General features: G+C 41.7%; 1 protein-coding gene across 1 annotated transcript in view; it reads left to right on the top strand.

The window, feature by feature from the left end:
• Positions 1–406: 406 nt before the first annotated feature.
• smad6b (SMAD family member 6b) overlaps positions 407–14,700 on the top strand; it is a 40,080-nt gene continuing 25,786 nt past the window's right edge. The window contains exons 1-3 of the mRNA XM_088996293.1: positions 407–1,810; positions 7,751–7,807; positions 8,260–8,337. Coding sequence (XP_088852419.1) covers positions 1,042–1,810; positions 7,751–7,807; positions 8,260–8,337 — 904 coding nt within the window. The 5' untranslated portion in view covers positions 407–1,041. The remainder of the gene's footprint in view (positions 1,811–7,750; positions 7,808–8,259; positions 8,338–14,700) is intronic.

Below are 14,700 nucleotides of genomic sequence, written 5' to 3' on the forward strand. Positions count from 1 at the left end.
TGTAGAGCAAAAATAACATACGTCTATACGGTCTACGTAATGTATACATTGCCCGCATACTGTATACATTTCTTAGCGGAATAAAAAAAAACACGCTCGTTTGTTGTTATTACGCAGCCGTGCTCGATACCAAACTGAAATGTAAATCCTTTTTTTGTGGAAAGCCAGTTGCGAGTTAAAGCGAGGGGTGGCCGTTTCGCCTTTAAGAGTTAAGAAACTTGAAACCTTGTTTGCGCAACAATCAGTGCAGCTCACAGCCGCCAAAGTGTCTAGACTAGCACATGATGGTAGTCAGCCAATGGCTCCAACGCTCTCCTCGGGGGCCCCGAGTGTGAGTGTACGAGTGCGTGTGAGCGTGCGATAGAGAGAGAAATAGAGGGAGAGAGAAAGAGAGGGGGCGGGAGGGGTGAAAAAGAGAAACTGGGAAAGAAAGCGAGCTGGCTCACTAGCAGTTTGGTTGGACTCTTGAGGAGAGAAGCAGGAATGCGCTTCTTGGTCCCCGGGATCTCTCCTCTCCTCTTCTTCTCGTCCGCTCGCATGGATCCATTATTGGGATTGTAGAAAAAGAAGCATTGGCGTCTCAGGAGGACAAGGATGTTAATACCCAGCGATTTGTTTTGGGATTTAATCGTCGCTTCTGTACCCGGCGTGTGACAAAGTGGCAAAGTTCTCAAGTCTGCAGGTTTTTTTTTGTGTGTGTTACTTTTTACCTCCCACCTCAACGATGGACTCCGGGTCTTTCGTTAGCTGACTTCTAACCCACTTGAAGACGCTCATTATACCCCCTTCTTTTTGTTTTAACTTGGTCGCGTTGTGCTCGGAATGTGGCGTTTGGTCGCTAACGTTTTTGTCGCCCGCATAGACGCAAGCGGTGCGCGGTCCTTCTAATGTTGCCGTTTGGCCAGCGGTGCTTGTTGGTCGGCTGTGCATGTCTTGCACGGCGTTTCGCTCACTTCTTCATGTTGAGTGCGTGCAACGTTGGGGCAACTTTACACGAGTAACCCCCACCCCCCGACCCCGAATAGATAGTCAAGTCGTCGTATGTTCAGGACGAAACGCTCAGGTCTTGTGCGGCGACTCTGGAGAAGCCGTTTGATTCCAGATAAAGAGAGGGACGATGGAAATGGCCAAACAAGCGAGGGGTGCAGGGACGATGTGTTCGCAAACAACCCGCAGAAGATTCCCAAAACGGAGTTCCGACCGGTGACGCCCGGCGGGTTCTTGGTCGGCGACGCCGGCGGCCCCGTGGAAGTGGTGGACCAAGATGGGTGCTCGGGATGCGTCCAGGACCAGCGGGGTCCCCGCTCGGCGCAGGACAGCGACTCCGGGACGGTGACGTGCTGCTTATTTAAAGAGCGTGACCACTCCGAGCTCAGGGCTCCAGAGGCGGCCCCGGGTAGCGGGGACTTTGGGTCGTGCCACTTGACGTTCAGGGGTCTCGGCCAGCAGGACGCCGGCTCCCCCGAGGCCGGCCAGGAGGCCATGCCGCGCACCGTGCACGAGCAAGAACTCAAGCTAGCCACGCACTCGCTTTTAAAAAAGCTCAAGGAGAAGGCGCTGGATACTTTATTGGAGGCGGTGGAGTCGAAAGGCGGCCTCCCCAGCGACTGCGTCCTTGTGTCTCGGACTGAGCTGAGACTGGGTGGCCATGTGGCTTCCCCGCAGCTGCTTGTGTGTAAACTGTACCGCTGGTCCGACCTCCAGCACCCGGCCCAGCTCAAACCGCTCTGTGAGTGTAAGAGCTGTCGGGGCCCGGACAGTCCAACTGTTTGTTGCAACCCTTATCACTACAGCCGCCTCTGTGGGCCAGGTAAGGATTCCACTCGCTCACCCATTGCATCCACATTCATCATTTTACAGCAATGCTTCCCAAAAAAAACCCTCCAAAAATTAAATGTAGTGCTGCGAAAACAGACGTACGGTAGGGTATAGTACGAGCAAGTGTTCTTAAAAAAACAACTAATATGCTGGGTTATAATTACTAAAAATAAGTATTGTTCGCATGATGCACTGTTTTTGAGTATTAGCTCATTTAATGCCAGACAATGTCAAATTGTCCATTCCTGTGCCAGGGTTATTGTCATTTTCACTCACATTGCAGAACCCACAGAATATTGAGTTTTAGGACTACATAAACATTCAATGCAGCGTAAGAAGCCCTAGACTCTCCTTTTTCATCATAAAAAAAGTTTATTTCTAGCTTACTTGGTTGTAGAGTTATTTGCATTGAAAGTGGGTGCGGCTGTACAAAAGGTAAATGCTGCCCCCTTGCGTGAGAGAAAAACATTGCCAGAGGTCTGACCTAAACTTGAAACGCGCCCCCTCGCAAGAAAAAACAAAACCCGGACAAATTCAGGAATGGTGCTCCACGTCATGCTTTTCAATTACTGAATACATTCGGGAATGGCAGTGAATACCCTGCAATCTAAGTACTTATAAAAAACGACTGCAGATGCCGGACTAAATGTTCCAAAAATAGTCAACAAAAATTATATCCGAATGTACTCCAATTCAAATTTGAATCCAACTTCACTGTAATAAACAATTTTTTTACAATTAAATGTACTGTAAGATCATGCACAGTTTGAATGTTTAATTCAGTGATTCATTTGTCTACCACTAGAGGGAGCCAACCTGTTGTATAGAATCACTGATCTGAAGCACATTTTTTTTCATCAAGGTACATATTTTACATTTGTAAAAATCTCTGGGAACACCATCATCCAAAAATACATATTTGTGTGTATTGACTTCTAGTAGAAAGTCATTTAACTCATTCACGAATTTATTCGAGAATTAAAAACATGACGTAGAGCACCATTCCCGAATTAGTTCGGTTAATTTTCTCTTGCTTGGATGCTGATAAAGCGCTGGTCACACTTCTGGCAATGTTTTTCCCTTCCACGTGGGAGCAGCATTTCCATTTTTCCATGTTAATGTTTTTTTTTACAGTTAAAGCGCTATATAAACCAATATGTATGAATTGCATTGTATTTTGGACAGCCGCCCTCATTTCAAGCTTAGATAACTCCAGGCCCATATAATTTAGGAATTAACTATTTTTTTCTGATGAAAGAAGAGAGTCTATTCTTATGCTGCATTGAATGTTTATGTCATCCTAAAACTCAATATTTTGTGGGTACAGCAATTTTGAGTGACAATGACAAAAACCCTGACACTGGAATGGAGCCATTTTTGCATGTTAGGCAGTGAATGAGTTAATTATTGGAGCTGTCACTACATGGCACTGGCATAGATACAATAACCAAGATACATAATTTGCCGTACATAAATAATTTTGCATGACATTGAATCGTTTCCAACAGCTCACCTGATGATTTCAGCCATCTATATCTTAATATACTCATCTTTTGTAACTTAACTTATTTAAACATGCCCGAGTTATAATTTTTCGTTGCAGACATTCATTTTTTATCAGAAAATACAAAATATCCGCCACCTAAGCTTGCGTTGTTACCGATGAAATTTGAATTAACTTGTCTTCACTAACTGAGACATGACTGATTATTTTCATCACCCTTTTTTCCAAAGCAAACAAGAGTAACCTCACAGGGATAAAACGGGTCAATTTTAAGTGTAAATTTACACTGTGTAAATTTACTTGATTAAATATGTTTAGATAGGGATGTTTTTTGTCTTCTTGCCTTTTTTGGGGCTTCTGGCTAATACGAATGTTCCATCAAATTGCCTTGAAGTAAATGTTTTGTAATTATATGAACCGGAACATCAGTCATGCCGGTCTATGACATATCAACCACTTTTCATTGCATAATTTTAGACCAGGGGTGAGCAAACTTTTTGACTCGCGGGCTACAATGGGTTCTAAAATTTGACAGAGGGGCCGGGCCAGGAGCATTTGGAGAGTGGGTTTGGGCCAGATATACTAAACCCAAAGCATTAAAGGACAACCGACGCACCCGGACAACCAAGTTGTGTCCATAATTTGTAAAATCGCTTCAAATGACTTCTACTGAGCGTATTTTACAAAGATTCCACCGCATATGCTAGATTTTACGTTTTAAGACTCGCGCTGAATATTCCGGAAGTCTTGTTTTTGAGTTGGTGACGATTCCTGACGTCACGTCACGGAAGGAACGCCCCTGACCGAGAAAGCGACACTGTAGCTTTCATCACGTCATTGCATTTTGCGGTACTTTGTTTGGTCTGAAAACTTCGTGTTGATCTGTGTTGATGACGAAATTAGAAGGAAAATACATAACGCGATGGTGAGACGTGTGTTGCACCGGACAACTATTTGATATTGGATTGGATTGGATTGGATTGGATAGGCCTTTATTAGTCTCACAGTGGAGAAATTTTATCGCTGACAAAAACTCCCAGGAGCTTTGTCGCCATCTTCTGCCTTTTTTGGGTGCTACATTTCTGTCCAGATGCCTCAAAATGACACTGAATAAATTCTTTAATCGACTGCAAACATTTATGCTTTCCTCTTCAGAACTATTTGAATCATATTCAGAACTGGATGAGTCACAAGAAAGCATCTTCTCCGAATCTGAAGCCATTGTTTGATTCTAGGGCAAGGCGAAGACGTCCTGGTTTGACGTCACGAACAAGGGGGCGGGACCTTCTGAAACTGGCCACTTCCGGGTTCAATTTGAAGTTGTTTTTCGACACTTCGTCATTTTTATTGGTGTTTTGCATTTGACAAAAAATATCATCCTGCGTGTTTTGGGTATTTTAGATGCTATATTACACACACATTATACTGTGACTGTAAAGTGTACTTGAGAGTTATGAAAGGCGCTTCGTGGCTTGATGCAGACAACGCAACGCAAACGTTGTTTTGTGCCCCGTGACGGCAAACGACAACTGGAGCAAAATCTTCAGCCATGGATATTTACCGTAAATTAAGCAAGGTCGCATTTGTGGTAGGTACAGCCTTAATTAAAAAAAAAAAAAACTTGATTCTTTGCGACATTTTTTTTTCTTTTGCGATTACAGTACTCGTCTTATTGTGTTTAGGGTTGGGAAAAATGGGGCAGGCAGCTTTATGGCCTTGCCTGCCCTGATGTCCGCTAACTTTTTTGTCATGACTTTCAGACATTGTTTTTACTATAATTTGGACAAGTCCGGCGTGCCAAATTAAAAAGCCTAATGGGCCGTATGTGGCCTGCGGGCTGTAGTTTGCCCATGTCTCCTTTAGACTCTCAAAATTTTTTTCCCCCAACTTTTGTTGAAGTTAATTCCCACGAACAACCAGAATTGTCATACAAATTGTATTTGAAAGAACCTCAGGCTATTGTGCAACTGTTGTGGGCCTCCTTGACTTATTGAAAACATTAATCGTCCGGCAGCGGGCAAGCCTGCATTTTGGCCAAACCCCCAACGTTGGTCCACTTGACCCCTTCCGACGCCATGACAACGCACACTATCATGTGCATAGATGCCAAGTGTCAGTATTTCTGTCTCCTCTTTGGCACAGGAGGCGGATTTTCCATAACATCCATGTTTACAAGCCAGCTGGCTGCTTTCGCCTTTTCAAAGGCATGCGTGCGAACGATATCAAATTAAATGCAGGTCCGTTGTTGTGCATACGGACAAAAAATAATAAGATTGCATGTTTTTGTATTGTTTTCTTTGAGTTGATAACTTGGATGGGAATGTCGTTTTTCTACTGTTGTGGTCAATGTGCTTCCAATGTTAAAAAAAAACAGGAGCTGGATTTCACATGACACATTTCAGGACCCGGGCTCGTAGTAGACATAGCTCACATGCGTTCATGCGTGGCCCAGATAGAGATGGTATTTCTTTCATGCTATTCAAGGCCCGAGTTCTGGATCAAGATCTTAATCACTGGCTTGGACTTTGTTTGGGAATTGTAAGATGCATCAGATTTGATGATAAAAGTATTTTTGAGACGATTTGAAATCGATTTTTAAACATTAGTTTTTGTTTTTATGCCCTTTGTATTTGTTCAGGCATTGTACATTTCTAATGAGATCCGTTTCAAGTTGCGACTTTAAAAGCTTTTTTGTCCTAAGAGGTCCGTCCCCTCATCCGATTTAGGCAGAGGAGTGGTGATAATATAAAGTTTGCATACTCCCGGCGCCAGACTGACTCGCCGTGTATATGACTGAGTTCAGATCCTGGCAATTACTGCCGCCACTCTTAAAAGGACCCTCTGCTATTATGCTTTTCTCCTTCCCTCTTTTCCCTGGTGCAAGGTCACACACTTTCCTCCCGGCCCTCCTTGTGCAAAGAACTCTCCAAATGTCTCTTCTTTACATAAGACAAAATCATCCTGTAAAAAAATAAGCTCACGTTTACTTTCGGCGACTGGAACCGCTTCCTGTCCGTTTATGTTAAACACTGGCGCTGTTAGCATATTAGCGCTCTGGGTGTTTTGGATCAAGACATCGTTTGTCTTTTTTTATTTTTATTTTTAGGCTTCTATCCTGTCTTGTAAATGTTACTTTTAATTTTACATGCGTTGTAGATCATGTTCACATTTTGATGACCATTTTAATGTCTACACACAAAACTACGAAATGGGTTAAGCCGTGCATACAACTATAATTTTGCACAACAGGGTTTCTATTGGATCTTTTTGCCAAAGAAAATTGTATAGAATTACGATCATGTCCAAATTTCCCAAAGATATATGCTTATTGCTAAGTCCTTGCCAATACTATGTATTATTATTATTATTATTATTATTATTATTATTATTATTATTACTGTTACTATTATTATTAATAATATTATTATTACTAGTAGTATTGTTGATATTATTATTACTGTTACTATTATTATTATTATTGATATTATTATTGCCATTATTATTGGTATTGTTAGTATTATTGGTAATATATATTATTATTTGTATTACTATTATTACCATTATTATTGGTATTGTTAGTATTATTGGTAATATTGGTATTGTTATTACAATTATTACCATTAATATTATTATTATTATTATTATTATTGTTATTATTGTTATTATTATTACTGTTATCATTATAATTCTTTTTATTCGTATTATTGGTATTATTATTATTACGATTGGATTGGATTTACCTTTATTCGTCTTGCAGTGGAGAAATTTACATTTCACAGCAGCAAAGTGATGAAAGGAATAGGAAAGGAAAGAAAGAAGGAGAAAAACAAAACACAGCAGCTGCTGGAAAGGCAGTCACTCTCGTGGCGCCATCTTGAAGTAAAAAAAAATACCATTACTATTGTTACTACCATACTATTATTACCATTATCATTATATAGTACTTGTTATTATTATTATTATTATTATTATTATTATTATTATTATTATTCTTATTATTGTTATTATTATTGTTATTATTATTATTATTTGTAGGCTGATGACATTATGTGGCCAAATAAAATTCTGCTAGCTGATAAAATCACTTATTTGGGGGATGGTCCATTAATACATACAAGAAGAAAGGTATTGATGACTAGCATCACATTTGACTGTTTTGCTTTACTTTTTCCTTTAATATTTGGTTAAACTTTACAAGTGAGTAAAGTTGGTATAAGTCTCCCTATTATTTTTTTTTTTTTTTGGGGGGGGGGGGTCAGGATGCGTCATTATTCGTCTTCTAATATAATTAATCAACCAGGCCCCACGTACACAGCAAGGCTCTTTTACAACAAACCTTAGGGCTATTGTCAAAATATAAATACTCACACAGGGTTTTTTTTTTATAATGAATGGTTAAATACGTCATATGTGGATTTTGTTTTGCAGAGTCACCCCCACCTCCATATTCAAGGCTCTCCCCGAATGAAGAACACAAGCCACTGGGTAAGTGAAGCTAATTATTTCAGCCTTAATATACCTCTTACTCTTCAGCCTTCATCCTACAACGACTTTATCGAGTTGTATCAATCACTACTTTTACGTAATTCAAATCCAAAAAGCGCCGGCCGGGTCAGTCTCCTCCCAAGTATCCCTCGCATTCATGGCGCCACAGTGAGTGCTACGCGTCGTATAGGCTGCCGGGCCGGCTAGCCTAGTGCGAGACCAGTTGAGCTGTTCTGGAAGCACTTGTAGGGGGGATGTCATCAGTTAAAGCCTGTTAGGGAGCCTGCGCTGTTATCTATTATGGGATGAAACTAATAGTCTTTAGTGGATGGGGAACATGATATTGACACCGGCAATGATGAATAGTAGCAAGAGAGCGCCCTGGAGCAACATTGAAGGGAGGCTGATGCACCTAATGAGGGGGCTAATTCCTCTTTCCTTCTTCCCTGCAGACCTGTCAGACTCCACATTGTCTTACACTGAAACGGAGGCAGCCTGCTCACCCAACGTCACTCTGGGGGAATTCTCAGGTGGGTGTGCTCCTCCGACTGTCGTTAGTCCTCAAAGGAGGAGCTTGTGGTGGAAACTGTTCTTAACTCATTCACTGCCATTCACAAATCGATTCGAGAATTCAAAATATGACGTAGAGCGCCATTCCCGAATTTGTTTGGGTTTTGTTTTTTCTTGTTTGGGTGCGAATAAAGCGCTGGCCATGGCGTCTGGCAATATTTATCCCTTCCACAAGGGATCAGCATTTTCCTTTTTTTCCATGTTAGCGCTTTGTCCCAGCTTCAGCTTTTCTTAAAGCGCTATATAAATCAATATGGATGTATTGCATTGTATTTTGGACAGCCACCCTCATTTCAAGCTCATATAACTCCAGACGCATATAATTTAGGAAACTCTGTTTTTCTGATGAAAAAAGTGAGTCTAAGGTTTCTTACGCTGCATTGAATGTTTATGTAGTCCTAAAACTCAATATTCTGTGGGTCCTGGAATTTGAGTGACAGTGACAAAAACCCTGGCAATGGATTGGAGACATTTTTTGCACGTCTGGCAGTGAATGAGTTAATACTTACCAGAAGAGAGCAAAAAAATCTGCACATGTACCCTAGTACAGGACAGTAGTAAATTATTTCATGAAGAATTAAGTGTGCCATGGTGGCTTTAGAAAGAATCTTGAAATATGTGTAGTTTGACTTCAAGATGGCGGCGCGAGAGTGGCTGCCTTTACAGCTGCTCCTGTATTTTGTTTTTCTACTTCTTTCTTTCCTCTTCCTTTCATAACTTTGCTGCTGTGTTACTTCTGGTACACAGCAGCAAATTTCATTTATAAATGCCTATCAAATCTCTCAAGGTCACTTTACAGTAATAGGGTAAGTTTTTCTGTGGGTGAGCAGCGGCAGCCACACACGCGCCAGCGTTCACTCAACCCGGAATAACTCAAATAAATAAAAAGCTAGCTAGCTGGCTAATAGATAGCTAGCCAATAGATAACCAGCTAACTACCCCTTAATGTTCTATACTTTGCTCTGATTGCCCCATTCGCTCTGGTATCACCTCATTAGAATGACTAAGCCTATGTGTTAAAGACCTAAGAAGTCTGTTGTAAGCACGGTCTAAATTAAAATGTAAAAATGAAAAAAAATACCACTTTAAATGACAAGCAATCAAAATAATAGTTATTGATCGTTGTCCTTGAATCACACAACGCAAGTCGTCGTTTGTTTTACACGTTCACAACGCACACAAATTTGTGTCCTTGAGAGTTTCGAAAGGCGCTTAGAAATTAAATGTATTATTATTATTATTATTATTATTATTATTATTATTATTATTATTATTATTACTAGTAGTAGTAGTAGTAGTATTTGTGTTGTTGTTTTATAAATGGTACAATCTTAGTGATATATTTTTAAAATATTTTGTGTATTTTGTCAAAGTCATAAAATTATATGATTGTGTGTGTGGTGAGCATAGTTCCAAGTGCTAAACTTGATCAGAATCATCTTTATTGGCCAAGTAGAACACATAAGAAATGTGTCTCAGGTAAAAGACACTGCACTAGTATGGAGGACACTAATGAAGTCTAATCTAATCTAATTCCTTAATGTAAATTGTGCCTCTCAGGAACAACCATAAAACAATATGCAAAGTATCAAGCAGACAGTGGTTCATGTGAGTACAGAGCGGGAGCTACAATGATTATAACCGGATGATGTCCCGCAGGGTTGTGCAAAATTGCAAAGAGACACTATACAGTTAGATTTGGGTTACTGTTTCGAGAGTTAATGGCGACGGGGGAATAACCTGTTTAAATGATGGATTTGGTGCACATGGATCGGTAGCACCTGCCTAAGGGAAGTCGCTGGAAAAGGTGGTGGGCATGGTGCGGAGGGTCCAGTAGTATTTTCCGTGCTCTTGTCTTGATTATTGTGGTGTGCAAGTCCTCGAGAGTGGGAAGGGCGGTGCCAATGATTTTTTCCGTCATCCTAACTGTCCATTGAAGTCGGATTTTGTCCATTTTTGTGGCGGCCCCGAACCAAACGGTTATGGAAGAACACAGGATTGATTCGATGACTGCCGTGTAGAAATGTCGTAGCAACTCTTGTGGCAGGCCATGCTTCATCAGCAGCCTCAGGAAGTACATTCGCACCCCAAAAAATTAATAACGGTCTTCAAAAGCCACCCAAAAAGACGTAGAAAGTCACTCCTTTTTGATTTGAAGCTGCAATACTGCTCTGCGGTACCTTCTGGAATGATTTTTGCATTTCATTTCCCAAATCACAGAGACATTTTGGAGCATGAAATGTGGTCACTGTGTCCATCATGAGTCAACCCCTAACACACAAAAAAAAACAAAAAAAAACCTCAAGTGCTTGAAAAGACCCAGGGAAGTCATCCATTATGGTGTGACATAAACATTCAGATTTTAATTGAAAAATGTATCCCCAAAGCTTAGTTAATGGCGAGGAGGAAGAAGCTGTTTAAATGCAGCGTCTGAAACTCATGACAAAAAGTTACCGGACACCATGGCAGACAACTCTGAAAAGTTGCCTGCCCGGCCAGAAAGTTGCCTGCCCCATGTTTCACTTGAAACTTGAAACACAATAAGACGACGAATCGCAAAAAAAACCAAAACATTGTTGCAAAGTATAAAGGATTTTTTTTAATTAAGAAGTATCTACCACAAATTCTTCCTTGCTTAATTTATGGTAAATATCCCTTGCTGAAGATTTTGCTCCAGTTGTCGTCATGGTGCACAATGCAATGTTTGCGTGACGTTGTCTTCTAAAAGCCACGTGGACTCCTTTTTCTAAGCGCCTTTCAAAACTTTCAAGTACACTTTACAGTCACGGTATAGTCCGAAGCACGAAACAGGCTTCTGATTGGCTGCCGTGCCAAGTATGCAAATAGCGAAACAAACGTTTGTGTCGCAATTTGCATACTCGGCACGGCAGCCAATCAGAAGCCTGTTTCGTGCTTCGGACTTTGCCGTGACTGTAAAGTGTACTTGAAAGTTTTGAAAAGCACTTAGAAAGAGGAGTCCACGTAGCTTGTAGCGGTTTGCTTGTAGCTTGTCGGTTTTTGTTTTTCTTGAAGAAGTTGTCGGCCACCCTGGCCGAGACGTTTTGAAAGTTGTACGCCCTCTGGGCAGACGTTATTTCATCCATCCATACATCCACTTTCCGTATGCGTTATTTCAAACACTGTTAAATGTCTGTAGGATTTAGTGCGCATAGATCAGTAGCGCCTGCCTGAGGGGAGTTCCTGGAAAAGGTGGTGGGCAGGATGCGGAGGGTCCTGTAGCATTTTTCGCGCTCTTGTCTTGATTGTTGCAGTGTGCAAGTCCTTATCCAAACACTGAAACACATAATTTGTGGACCAATACTAAGAAAGCAAAACGCAACCGCGCACAAGTGCCTTTAACCCATTTGCGTGTCTACAGTCACTTTTTTTTCAAGAAAAAAAAGCATCATAGTTCTTTACGGCGTGCCCACTTTGACAACAACAGGTCAGAAGAGTATTTGGCACAGCTGCTGAGCAGGTGTGAATGAATACACCAACTGACCAGGTTTCATTTTGGCCTTGCGTTTTTATTCCTTCTCATTAAAAGCTATGAAGAGCGTGAGCTGCTCAGATAAAGGTTTCATTGTAAGTAGCCGTTCCGCAGGGTGTGCGGGCCTCCCCACCCTCTGTTTTCCTTTCAGAAATATTTGAGTGGGATAAAAAGCGTAATAAGAGCCGGAGGGTTCATTCAGAAAGACACTCACGCGCGCTGAACTTGTGTGAGTATGCGCAAGTCAGTCTAGCGTTGCTGTCGTGGAAGGGAGGCTTTTTTGGGGGGCGAGGGAGGGACCGCCGGTGGAAGTGAATAGAAGCAGACAGGCTGTCCTCTGATTTGAAATGAAACACACTTTTCTGGTGACAGTTTGCGCTCCCAAACCAATCACCCCACCCACCCGTCTCCGTATCAGCGCCGGTGGCGCCGTCGCATCAATGGGGACTACGTCCGAGCCCCCACTTTGCTAGCGAGCGCATTCATTGGAAGGTTGAGTAGCTGCTTACCTAGCAGAGAGGTCTCTGCTCTTCTCGTTGACAGTTGTCACCACCCAGTGTGTCGCAGTGAGGGCGACACTCCCTGAGTCAACAAATGAGGGGCTTGTCGGAGCGTGCACCACAATTCCTGTGAGACTGTGGTGAGCGGGGGAGTTGCTAGACACGCGAGGCCTTGCTTTCTTTCCTACTGTGTTACCGTTAGCGCAGGGCTGCACTCGGGATAAGAGGCGGACCAGTGGACCAGAAGCGGGTGTTTTTTCTTCCGTGCTGTGCGCTAATTATCGAAGCCGCCCTGGCTTCCGTCGTCTGTTTCAGCTGTGAGAATAGGCCGAAACGTGCGGCTTGTTTTTTAACATGCACAGGCAGGCAATGTTCACCGCGATGAGTCGCTGAACAAGACATTTGTACAAAAGAATCGGAGGAGACAATAAGCAGCAGTTTGGCATTGGGAGCAAATGTTCCCAAAATAAAAATCTGCAAACTGTTGTATAACACCCCCACTTGAACTTTACTCTCAAACGACACAGACAAAAAATACAGTTTGTGCATTGAAAACAAGCACTAGCTTAAAGGACAACCGACACCATTTTTGTGTTTCCTAACTGACTTCAGAAAAACGTTTTATAGCATCTAAAATACCCAAAACACGCAGGCTGATATTTTTAGTCAAATGCAAAACACCAATAAAAATGGCTTAGAGTGTCCCAAAACTACTTCAAAATGACCTCGGAGATGCCGAGTTTCAGAAGGTCCCGCCCCCCTGTTTGTGATGTCACACCAGGACATCTTGCCTTGCTCTAGAATCAAAACAATGGCTTCAGATTCAGAGAAGATGCTTTCTTGTTACTCATCCAGTTATGAATATGATTCGAGTAGTTCTGAAGAGGAAAGCATAAATGTTTGCAATTGATTCAAGAAGTCCTTCCGTATCGTTTTGAGGCGTCTAGACTCCAATGTATCGTCACAGAAAATGCAGAAATGCAATAATAATAATAATAATATCTGTATTATTATTATAGCATATACAGATGTTATTATTATTATTATTATTATTATTATTATTATTATTATTATTATTTAGTCTCCCGCCCCAAGCGCTATAACCCTATGCATGACTATGAATGCTTATCATTCACCCACCTACGCCAGTTCTCATTATATGACACATAAATAAATCAGATTGAACGTTACTTTGACCACAAATGGTGCGGCAACACTTGTAAATGGACACTCTCATAGTCATATATTCTTTATCATCTTTGATACACGACTCATTTCAGCGCAGGTTACTGACAAGAATTTAGTGTCTTTGAAAGGCTTATCAATGTCACGGTTTTGCAAGGTGGTGATGGCGGGTGCGGATCCCAAAAAGCAGGCAGGAGGGAGCAGGAGGTTGTTTGACAAATTGTATTAAAATAAAGGTCAGCAGTAACAAAATGTAAAACATCAAAATGATCTGAATGGAAAAAATACAAAGTAGCAAAAGAAAACCAAGTGTAAAAGTTCGCCAAGGTTAAACAAACACGTACACAATGCATGCAGCAAACAAACAATGAATCAGCACCGGATGATCGTGCCAGGTGTCCTTTTAAGTGTTATTGATTATAACGACCAGCACCTGCGAGGCTGCCGGCAGGGCTGACGTCGCTACCCGCTGGTCGGCAATCTGATCGGAACGACCAGCACCTGTGCAGGTGCAGGCGGGGCCGACAGCGCCCCCCGTTGGTCGCCAACCAGATCATGACAATCAAGCTTCAGTGAATTAGTCATGACGCACAAACCGTGTATTATTTACGTTCCATTTCATATAGAATGCTTTCATTGTATCCTAACATGATAATATGGCACCAAATAAAGTTACTAAAGTGCGATAATCATATTCACCACATATTTTATATAAAAAAGTGATGCATTATTCCACCAAAAACAGAAGCATGTGAAAATGTTTTCCTTGCCTTTTCAGCTCAACTTTAAATAAATATCCTTAGATGAGGCTGGCTATCTGCCTTTGCATAAAAACAGTCCCCACCCCCGCATAGCCCACACACATAAAAACATTACAGGGGTATTTTTTTCCAACCCTGTACTCCTGCAAACAAACAAACAAACAAACAAACAAACAAGCAGATTAAAACATAACCTCCCTGGTGTAGCTAACGATGTAAAATATCATCAGGAGCCTCGAGGAAGTCTCCGTCATTTAGCACTGACATATATTGATTACAGAGCCTTTCGACAAAGTTCTGTCTCCCACGCAGCACTACTAACTCTAACCTCCAGGCCAGTCGCACATATTGTCAAGTCATCGTACATTTAACATGTTGCCGAACTGG

This window comes from Hippocampus bargibanti, linkage group LG05 (assembly GCF_051943395.1).
Source record: "Hippocampus bargibanti isolate YZ-2025 linkage group LG05, ASM5194339v1, whole genome shotgun sequence".
Taxonomy (NCBI): domain Eukaryota; kingdom Metazoa; phylum Chordata; class Actinopteri; order Syngnathiformes; family Syngnathidae; genus Hippocampus; species Hippocampus bargibanti.